General features: G+C 36.8%; 1 protein-coding gene across 1 annotated transcript; it reads right to left on the bottom strand.

The window, feature by feature from the left end:
• Positions 1–4,723: 4,723 nt before the first annotated feature.
• LOC128549060 (beta-hexosaminidase-like) lies at positions 4,724–5,844 on the bottom strand. Its single transcript, XM_053525148.1, has 3 exons — positions 5,693–5,844; positions 5,422–5,581; positions 4,724–4,901 (listed from the first exon to the last, which is right to left on the bottom strand). The coding sequence occupies exons 1-3, from the start codon at positions 5,814–5,816 to the stop codon at positions 4,724–4,726; spliced, it is 462 nt and encodes a 153-aa protein (XP_053381123.1). The 5' UTR covers positions 5,817–5,844.
• Between the last annotated feature and the right edge of the window lie 5,856 nt (positions 5,845–11,700).

Genomic DNA, 11,700 nt, shown 5'->3' with positions numbered 1-11,700 from the left:
GGATTTTGACACTTGAGCAACTCAGCTTCACATCTTTCCCAGGCCTTGTGCCCTGGAGAGAAACTCCAGTTACGCTTTCAGCGTAAAACCGACACGGGGAATGGCAGTTACCGGTTCTTAGCCAAAGCTGAACTGGCGTACAGCCAGAGGACAGGGGTAATTCCGACGGTGGAAAAAGTTCTCCGCCCACAATAAACTGAGCAGCCCTTAATCAAGTAGGTGTTTCTCCGCCACTGGCCACCTGGCTCTCTGGTGCGTGGGGCTTAGGATAAACTCCGACAAATAGACAGTAACTTTCGCACGAAATAAAATGAAAAAAAAAAGAAACAACAAAGAAAACAGCGCCCAGGATCGGGTGCTGGAATGTACGTACCATAACAACTAGCTAACTTTTGATCTAGTGAACATATCTGACCTCAAAAATGATAGCCATCATCAACAATCAGCTACAGAGCCTGAAAGTTGACATAGCTGCATTGCAAGAGACTCGACTTGCTGAGTCTAGTAGCTTGAAGGAATCAGAATATTCATTCGTCTGGCAGGGTAAGAAGAAGGAGGAAATACCTGAACAGGGAGTTGGCTTTACAGTGTGGAACTCACTGCTGGACAAGTTTCAGTTTACCGAACGATTGATAATCCTGCAATTTAACATCACCAGCGAACCCATCAATCTGCTTTGTGTGCATGCTCCAACTCTCAAGGCATCTGACAACACTAAGGATGAATTTTCTAGCCAGCTTGATACTCCATCAAAAGCGTCCCACAAAAGGAAGAGCTGATCATACTGGGCGATTTCAATGCTCATGTAGGAAATGACAATGATGCTTGGCCAAACTGCTTATGCTGTTTTGGAGTAGAGAATCAAATGAAAACGGGCAACGCCTCTTGGAACTGTGTACTTATCACGACTTTTGTGTGAGGAACACCTACTTCAGCACCAAGAAACAGCACAGGGTATTAAGGCGTCATCCAAGGTCAAAACCCTGGAATAAGCTTTACCTAATACACTGACAAGAAAAAGAAACGCCTCTTTCAAACTCATTGTACAATATTTTGTTAATTGTGATTCAAAATTAGAATAAAACAATTCCATTCGCAAATCTGATTATTTAAAATAATTGATGGTTAATTAGACAGCATTTCATGGTCGCATTATGCTTCAAGTCTGGATTTTTTAAAAACCTGGTCAGAGGAATTTCACTGACACAATCAGTAGCACGAGCGGCCACCTCTACTGGCAGCCACAGCAGCAAGACGTCGCCCCATGGACCCGCACCAGTTACGTAGCAAATTTCGTTTGATTCTGGCCCACTCCTGATGGAGCGCTGTAATCAGTTCCAAGACGTTGTCAGACTATGGTTGACGTTGACGTAACCGCCGTTCAAGGTAATCTAGATGGTGTTCAGTCGAATTGCTCGTCTGTAAAATGTTCCTGTTGACACGTGCAATGTGGGTCGCGCGTTGACATGCTGAAAGACCAATCCTCGCCTTTGACGGAATATAGGGATAACCATAGGACGTAATACTAGTATCTGACCGATGTAACATCTGGCTGGTAGATTACCCTGGCACACGACGAGTTGTGGCATAAACCTATGGTTGATGGCTGCCCAGACCGTTACTCCGCCCCACCGTAAGGATTGTGCTGCAGAGAGCAAATGTTAGCGTAGCATTCACAATGTTGTCAGTCGATACGGATACGTACGTCGGCGTTCCACAAGTTGAAACGTGACACATCACTAAACACTAAGTTCTGCCAACTCTGACCGCTATGGTTGAGGGCCCAAAAGACGCTGGCGATGGTGACATAGCGTAAGAACTAGACCGTGGTAGGACCTGCGGCAGATAATTTCCCGTTCTCTTAGCCGATATCTCAGTGTTTGTCGCCTTATAGGTCGTCCACGGTTACCTACCTACAACTAAACGTGACGTGGATTCAGTCACAAATCTGTTATGCAAATGGCGATGGGATATATGATTTCCTACCGGTCTGACGTTACACGCGGTCAAATAGAACAAGGCCTACAAGCGCCAAAAGAGATGCAGTATTGTCGAACGAGAGACATTATAACGCCTAGCGACTTGTTCTTGCGTTCGCCCATATTTGAGGATGGCCAAAACTTGGACATACCCTTTGAAATTAAGCCTTTAGACCCTAAAGGCCCAATAGGACGAAGCAGGAAGGAACACCTAGAATGTTACCAAGACAAAGTTGCCACACCTTTCAACTGAATTTGTCAGCCTTATAAACTCCACCCTTGTTAGAGACTGTCACCAAGCCTCAACACAACAATGGAACAACTTGAGGAATGCAACATACAATGCAGTTACTATTATCTTTGGCAAGAAAATTGGATCCAAAGAGAATGACTGGTTCGACCACAACATGAAGCAACTCACCCCTCTGATTGATGCCAAACGCTCTGCCTTAAAAACCCACAATGTCGTCAAGACAGAAGTCCGGACTTGTGTTGACGACTACTAGTCTTAACTCTGCAACACAATCCATCAGTCCAAAGATACTGGAAACATCAAGGGCATATTCGACGGCATCAAAAAGCAATCGGACCAGGCGTGAGGAAAACGGCGCCGATCAAATCAAAGACTGGTACAACTACTTTCACACACTTTCACATGATGTAGAAATGGAAACAAAAAGAATTGGCAAAAATCGACAATCCTCTCATAGCTCAACAAAAGAGTCTGGAAAAAGCAAAATCTGTCAACAGCGGCGAAACTATGTACGCGAAGCCTGTGTAATCCCTACTCTATAGCATTGAATCCTGGACAACGCATGCAGCATCAGAAAAAAACTCCAGGTGATCCATCTTCGTTTTCTGCGCAGAGTATTATGCATCACTTGGAAAGACAATGTGACCAAATTGACGTCCTCACAAAAGCTGGACTTTTTTCAATGAACACCTTCTTCCGCCATCACCGCCTACTCTGGCTCGGCCACGTTCACAGAATGGATGATGGACGCATACCAAATGACCTGTTGACGGGGAACTTGCAGCGGGAGCAGGGAGCAGAGAGCAGCAACATCTTTGGTTCAATGGCGTTTGTAAGATCGAAGTTCAAAGTATTTACACGCGGCTTAATCAAATTATTTGCAATCCGTTATCCAAACATATTTCAGAAAAAGTACGGGAAAGCTTTAGATTTCGGTAAAAAGTCAAAAACTAAAATGCACAAAACAGTAAACGTGTAACAGAACAAACAATTAATGCCGAATAGAACTGGTCTATAGATCTAACCGTCCAACTAAAAACAGAAAATAACCTTTCCGGACCGTTGAGACATCCAACCGACAACGGAAGTCTCTTTTCTGGCGTTGTTCAGGAGACTAAGTGAATACTTTTAACATTTAGGTCATGACATCAGAGAGAAATATTAGAAGATAAATAATAGCTGTCTTTCCATAGATTGTCACAAGGAATTACCTATATATGTTTATTTTAAACCATACATTTTATACGGTTCTTATAATTTATTTACAGCTTCTGATATGATAAATGAGTGCTTTTCACATCCTTAGAGCACCAACCTAGAATGACCTACCAGTAAAAAAACGTGCACTTTAAAGATACTAGACTCCAGATATTTCACTAAAAATTATCTTTCATTAAGACTGAAGTTAAGTTTATTAAGAACATTATAACATAAGTTTGTGTTTCTAAACCATCTTAAAATGCAAACTAAAAAGACATGAAAGTGTACGAGTCTGGAACCGACCCCGGGCCGCCTCGGCAATAAATATTTGCTACCCTCTGGGACAATACACCTACACAACGACCGTTAAATATAAATCTTAATTATTAAGGCAATTTACCTCCGGTACACCCCTTACAAACGCTTTTCAATTTTGAATGAAAAACATAGTAACCAACTGATTGTTAAAAGTTCCGATGACTTATCTCAAAGCCTTCTTAAGAAATATATCAATAATTACTTGATACCTATGTTTCGTCGTACGAAGTAGAGGTTAAACTGTATTAATAAGAAATCTTGCATTTGATGAAATATTTGAAGTATTAGAAAATGCCTGTACTCATTACTCAGACAAAAAGTACTTTATGAAGAAACATCTCGAAATAAAACACTTTTTGGGGATTCAACAGTGCATGTTCAATTTCATATGTAAGTTTCGTCCATCAAATAATGGATAATGTCCTATATGTCAAAATAGGTGAATTATATAACTTCTAGACAATTAGAGGTTAGTCATACATATTTCACTATGGTGTTTTCAATTTTTCAATTAATATAACTGACCCAGTGTTGATAAATAATTTCTAACTGATATAAGTGCTATTTTAATACGTTGCACTTAAGGTTGATTGTCATGATTGAAAAGCGTTTTTTGTGAGGAAGTCCGGTTTGATTCCTGGTCGGGGCTGAATCCCGAATAATATTCAATGTTGGTTGATTAATGTACTATTTCCATCAGTATTGGCCTAGCCTAGATAAGATGCTGAATAGGTAAATATGATCCCTGTAGCGTCCTGACTGGAAATAAGATGGTCTATTCATACCGAGTCGACTACCCATGCTAAATAAGAAACATATAAATCATTGTAACGGCCTATTTAGTAAGTATCCATAGCCACAAAAGGTTACTGCAGATCTCAGCAATGCTTTGCATTTGGTGAAAGTAAAAAACAACAACATTATATTGAAAAACGTTCGTGTACATTAATATTTCAATTAATGGATATGGTAGTTATAAAACATAGACCATAATCACATACAATGTTCTTAAATGAAGACTTGTGTCACCCCACCATTGTATATTCTGTCCATTAGGAACTCCAGACCACGATTTTCCATTGTTGTTGCTGTATTGTACACAAAGCCCAGGAAATGTTGTCGATACCTCCACCTTTCCATTTTCCATTACTCTTAAATCATAAAATTTACTTATTGTCTATGACAATGCTATCGCGCAACTTTTTGAAGCAACTTAAGTCTCATATAAAATTGTTTCAACAAACATCCTTAGAAATCAACTTATGAGAGACCATTTAAAGTACCTAATGTTGTTATCGTTATTTTTCAAATTAGAGTTTATTTCATTTTTATTACTTATTTGCATACAACTGTCTGAATAAAGAACATATACACTATCTTTGATTATCTTCTCAATTTAAGTTACAATTTCATACACATGCGATATATTATAACAAAACTATTGCATGGCAGACACTGAATTTAATCAATCAGTATCAAGTATATATTAACATGTACATACGTACCAATTCTAACTTGCATTCTGGTGTTTAACGAGATTCTTAAAATATATAAAGAATATTGTAATGTCAAACCTTGCACCTGGAGAAGGGACTCTAATCTTTATACCCATATGATCTAATCGTTGCAACTCTTTATACCCAAGGGTATTGGCAAAATCCTCCCATTTACGGGCTAAATCTTTCTTCCCTTTCATGATCTGATATAGATTCTTCCCCAAACTCTGCCTTATGCCAAGCCCTCTCTGCAAGCGCAATCATTTGAGGAAATATCATGTAATCTACGTTTTCCACTGTCCGCACAGTCTCACTCCACAACTGCCCTTGTATGCCTGAAAGGAAACAAAGCATATATTCTACGTTTTTCTTTCGTTACGAAATTGTGAATACAAGAATGTTATGTATATACGGTACCAATATTCATAAAAATATACTATTCTTACCAATAACATTTTCTTTTCTGTTCAGCGACTCACAGTTCTCCGAATTCTCGCCACATACGTCACGTCTAGTTATTGGTTTTCCATTTCTTTCTTCGAATATTTTATCATATATTGAGTCCGGCATAAATTTTTAAACTTTTAAGGTGTCTGTACACCTCGTGGCCCAGTATACGCCACGCTCCGAGGTTGGTCAAAAGATACATTTGTTGCCTTTGCTAAAATGACCTGTGAAACAGACATTGAAATTAATTTTGGTACATTTTATCCGACATGCAAACCTTATTCTTAAATATACACACATACATATTTGGTTAATTCCAAAAAAAGTACTCATAACCATTAAACATTGTAGCTTATTATATATAATTCCTGACTATATGCTTTTATATATTTACCTATCTGAGAAAAATTTTTTTCAATGGAAGGTCTTATCGTACTCTATTCAAATACCTTGTATCCGGCATTTGCCAGTTTATATGCCTGTTCTCCACATCCCCATTCCCAAATATTATTCCAAGGTATCGCATAATTATTGTTAGTGTCAAGGTCACCAGGTCTTATAGGATCATGATGACCATCTGCAAATCCATCTTCCCATCTAGCAAGGCTTAGATTTCTTTCTGCTGCTATTTTTGCCACTTTGTGAACAAAATACACTTTTATACCTGCAATGTTATTTGTAAACTGGTTTCATTTATCTTACAAATGTATGTGTTGAACCGACATCTGAAACTAATCTGTTTTATTTTATTTTATTTTATTTTATATTATTTGTGCTTTTCCAACAAAATACATTTTAAAAATTGTAATGCTCAATTGGTAACATGTCAATTTTACAACAAAATATGAAAATTTTATCAGCTGAAAAATATTTTTTTGCATGCAGGTTTCTCTAAATATTTTACTTCCTTCACAATTTTGTTAGAACAATTGTATCAAATAAATGCATGTATCTCTAAATCTAGAGCAATATTTTGCAAATGCTTGTATATCATTTTTACTAGGTTATTGTTATTTTTCATTAAATAAAATACATTCTACGTAGGGAATGATAATTTAGATTCTTTCCATTTCCTCATTAAATACGAATCATGCTTTCATAGTTAATCACCACTCTATCTCCTGATAAAATAAAAAAAATGTAAACAAACCTTTTGTGACGTTATATTGTGGGTTATTATTAATAAAATCTTTGCACTTTGTTGATTTTTCCAAGGCATGGTTTGCAACCTCATCTCCACCAAAATTGTAAATGTCTAGTGGTTGAATTTCTTTGTGCAGCTCAATTAGTTCATCCATCACCTTTCCTATGAACGTATAAACCGAAATGACGCATGGATTAATAGCATTATCGAGCCATTTTTGACTAAAAATATATTCTGATTCATCATAAGGGTGAACGAGTCTGTATTTCATAGCCTCGTTTTCATTCCCTTTTTCGTGATATCTACGATATCGTTCCTCCATCGATGCAATTGCAGCATGAGCATGGCCTGGCATGTCGAATTCTGGGATAACTTGGATATGATGTTCATCTGCAAAGCGTAATAGTTCTTTGTAGTCCTCTGGTGAAAAGAATCCTGACCCTGACACTTAATCTACTTTGAAGTACTTCTTACTTAATCTACTTTGAAGTACTTCTTTTCTGTGAGGATGTTTTTTGTTTCTGGTAACCTGCACTTTATAAGTTACCTTAAAATGTGTATTATTCTAATGCATATCATTTTTATTGCATATCATAATAACCTCTGTAAGCTCGGGTAAACCGGGTATTTCCAGCCTCCATCCTTCATCGTTGGATAGATGCATGTGTAATTTGTTCATTTTATACATTGCAATTGCCCTAAGAAGTCTCTTGACATCGCATAAAGGGTGAAAATTGCGAGATACATCGATGTGCATGCCCCGAGGCATTTATGTCGCTTGTTGCGTCTCGCGTGTCCTCATTTTTTATGATTTATAAATATTTATATATATATTGCGAGACCAAGCTAAACACAAATACCATAACGACATATCTGATATATATATATATATCTGATTGTATAAGAAATGGTCGCATTTCACAGTCAGGCATATTTTTAGTGTCAAAGTTAATTGTGATATGTTTTTCCAACGCTTTTTGAATGTTTTTGAAAGTGTCGTATTCTCGTTCAAGGATTATTTTCTTAAGAATTCAAATAATTTACCTTCGTTTTATCTTCCACTCTGTATCTTCGCAGTCTTTCCTGTGCTGTGTATGGATTATATCTCTCTGAGGCGAACCTCTTCCACCGTCTGACGTCATCGATAGGTTCTAGATATTCCAAACCTAGACTATTTGTGGTGTTCACTACACGCGGCTCAATTAAATCATTTTCACACACTACGTACAAGTAAGGCATAAAGTCAGTTCTAGATACCGACCACAAGGCAGCGTTGATATCATATTCCCTTACTTAATTAGGCTGTATGTCTACAAACCTACTGCTTGGTTCAAGATAGTAAAAGACGCCTTGAATCATGCAAACTTTGACATGTTCCACTTCCATCTCTACTGACATGTTCTTTGGAAATATATCAGGATACAATAGGTACATGCTGTGAAAATACAGACGCCCTCCGGAAGCCTGAATGTTCGCGTTACCGACATTTTTTACATATATTCTAACGGTATGCGTTTTTTCATTGTCCCTTAAGTTGTATAGAATTTTAGCTTTAATACAGAATGTCAAGCTGGTTCTGTGCAAGTGGAGAGGCCCTCACAGCAATGATTACTAAAATAATCAAAAGTTAAACATTTTAGATATATTAAGTGACGAACAATTTGAACAGTTAATTTGTTGTTAAACTACAAACGTTTAATACGGATAATGCATTTTGTAGTTTTCGTTGTAATAAAAGTAACATTATGAAACGAACGAATATCAACTTCGTTTTATCGATGCCAGTTTGACGTATCTAACAATAAAACATGACTTTGCGTTATACGTACACTTGCATATGAATCTTATGTAATAAAGTTGGACGGCAATGCTTTATTGCCACAACACATGTAGTACTAAAATATATATATACTCTTACAGTGGATTTGAAACCTTGTTCGGGGTATAGAACTTTTTGCTGGTATCTCAGAAAGCACTTGTAGGAATGGATTGAAACTTCACACACTTATTTACTGTGATAAACTGACTTACATTGCACAGGTTCCATAACTTTATTTTGCTTTTTTAAAAAATATATGCCCCTTTTTCGAAATGTTTGGTTAAGGTTTCGTATTTAAGCTGGTATCTCATTATCCACTAATGGGAATGGATTGAAACTTCATACACTTGCTCACTGTCATGATCTAACATGTATTGTGCAGATCCCATAACTCAACTTTGCATTTTTGCAAAATTATGCCCCTTTATCGACTTAGCAGTTTTTGGTTACGTTTTTGTGTGTGATCTGGTATATCAGTATCCGCTAATGGGAATGGATTGAAACGTCACACATTTGTCCACTGTCATGAGCTGATAAGCACTGTGTAGGTTTCATAACCCTGTTTTGCACTTTAACAAAATCATGCCCCTTTTTCGACTTTTGTATTCGTTCAATTGACAAGGCTGTTGAAAAGTCGAGCGTTGCTGTCCTCCGACAGCTCTTGTTCATGTAAGGAAGCCATGCAGCTGTCTTTCTATCCAGGTGCCACCCGTGATGAAGTAATGCCTGAATAGGTACATGGATTTTCTGCCATCACTAAAAAAAGGAAACCGCCATATGATCTTAAATTGTGTCATGTACTTGAATGTATGCTGCAGATATCTATAAGCTCTCAAATGGTATATTTACCCGTAAAGACGAGAAAAAAGTAGAATATCCGCATCGCTATCCAAAAAGTATCCGACTTGCATCTAACCGATCTTACAATTGCGTAAAATTATGCAGGTCAAACATGAAAATAAAAGTGTACTAGTATCCTTTCAAAATGTAGTTACATAGGAATGTCCTGTTTATTGTTATATCTTGTCCCTGCTGGCATTTGAAGTTTTGATTCATGATGTAAATATGCCATGTAAAAAGATAAATATTTATACATGATTATTAAAACTATATTTTCTGCTACAACTTGACTACAATTCCGCTGTGAGTTGTTTTAATGGGGGACAAAAACAGATGACGTAATCAAAATAACAGCAAAAGGATGATTATTAAACAGGTAGAAGTAATATTAGGAAAAAATTTAAAAAATGCCTTGACAAAAAGACACCTCATTTTCTTGGTTAGATTAATACTTTCACCGGCCATGATTTTGAAAGGTAATGCAGACTTGAGTTTCACCGTATTGCAGTGGTCATACTCCTTTAATTATTTCCAGTATATAATATTTAACTATTGTTAGGCTGCTTGCTTTAGTGTCTTGAGTGGGTACTCTATAATTCTGGTTTGATGTTCTTTAATTGATGAGTTGTGTTTCCCCAGTGGTATAATTTCAACCACCATTAATTCGTAGCTTCCTCCATTAGTTAGGAAGAAGATCTAGAATGATGAAAATAAGGTTTTAAATTTCCATGGCTTTTACAAAAGAGATTTCATGAAGGTAATAGACTATACACAGCAAATACCTATAACACTTTCAGACGCTTCTTTAACGTTTTATAAACCGCTTTTTGAAATAACACTATCGAGAGGTTGAGAACTGAATACTGCCTGTTACAGACACGCACGAGCATATCGAATTCTTTTACCCTGAAATCCCGAAAAAAAGCCGGTTTTGAAAATTAACTGGTCTCGAAAATGAGCCATCATTTCACTACAGACAAAAAAGGCTCATAAATAAGCCGCACTCAAGAATAAACTGTCCAGATTTTTATATCAGTGATAGAATCAATGACTTTGTTAGGACACCATATAACATAGCAAAAGTTACCAACGTGTACATAGCAGATTTATTTTCACATGTAAGAGCAATAAAACATACTTTGGAATAAAAACACTTAAAACAATGCAAGTTGTGCTGATTTTTAAAAACCTGGATAATTTAAAACGTTAAAAGCAATAAAATTCCTCAAACACTTCCTACTAATTAAGATGACCAGTCTTTATAACATAATGCAGTGTTTATCACGTATTGTGTAAGTTATTCATATCCGTTGGCCGATTAAATCATAGGTGTATTTGCTGGTTAGTCCAGACAAAAGATAAGATAAGGTAAAAATTATTTAAAGCCGGCAAATAAAACCACATTACTTTTTCTGATAAAGATATTAACATTTGAAAGCATTCAACAGTTATAGATTTTCAGACATTTTCAAACTACATAGATTCTTTATGAATTATATGACGTTTAGTTATGGTTTATATACATTGTAAACATGTTGCCCCCTTACTTAGAAGATGTTGTTTTGGCATGCTATATGTTCCTAGTTGGGTATGGGCTGTAAATATGAAATATTCCCTTTATATTCACATACACATATGAAATCACAATACATTTTTATATCTCGTGAATACAACATGTTTTTGCAATTTTGAACCGCCGGTCCTCCGTGCAAATTGACAAATCTTTAGACGTCCATATAGATAATGGCAACACAGAAATACACACACATATGTCATGATTATTACTCAGCCGCTAATGGGCGGCATCGAGTCTCAATCACAACTATTATGTTTTTCTTTTTTTTTAATCGCCCGCTTAGCTCAAGACAGGGCGCGCAGATCTATGGATCGTAAGTTCGATCTCTGGGCGACGTGTTTGTTCTCCGTGACGATTCAATAGAAGATGTGTCTGAAATCATTCGTCATCCGCATCAGATTTATGTGAAGAAATCGGCAGTTACTTGTGGAGAACAGGTAAGAAGTGTGTAGGTTAACTGCCCGTCGTGACATTACTGAAATTATGTTGAAAGTCGGCACTAAACAAACGTTATTTAATGCGTCTTTTAACATTTAACAATTTTAACACATCACTTATTCAAGTGTGTTACATGTCATAGGTCTCTTAGTTTGGAAAAAATATTCTATATCGAATATGTTTCTTTCCT

Source organism: Mercenaria mercenaria, chromosome 2 (genome assembly GCF_021730395.1).
Source record: "Mercenaria mercenaria strain notata chromosome 2, MADL_Memer_1, whole genome shotgun sequence".
In the NCBI taxonomy this organism is placed as follows: Eukaryota; Metazoa; Mollusca; class Bivalvia; order Venerida; family Veneridae; genus Mercenaria; species Mercenaria mercenaria.
The sequence above is the reverse complement of the archived record's forward strand: the minus strand, read 5'-3'. Positions and strand labels throughout refer to the sequence as shown.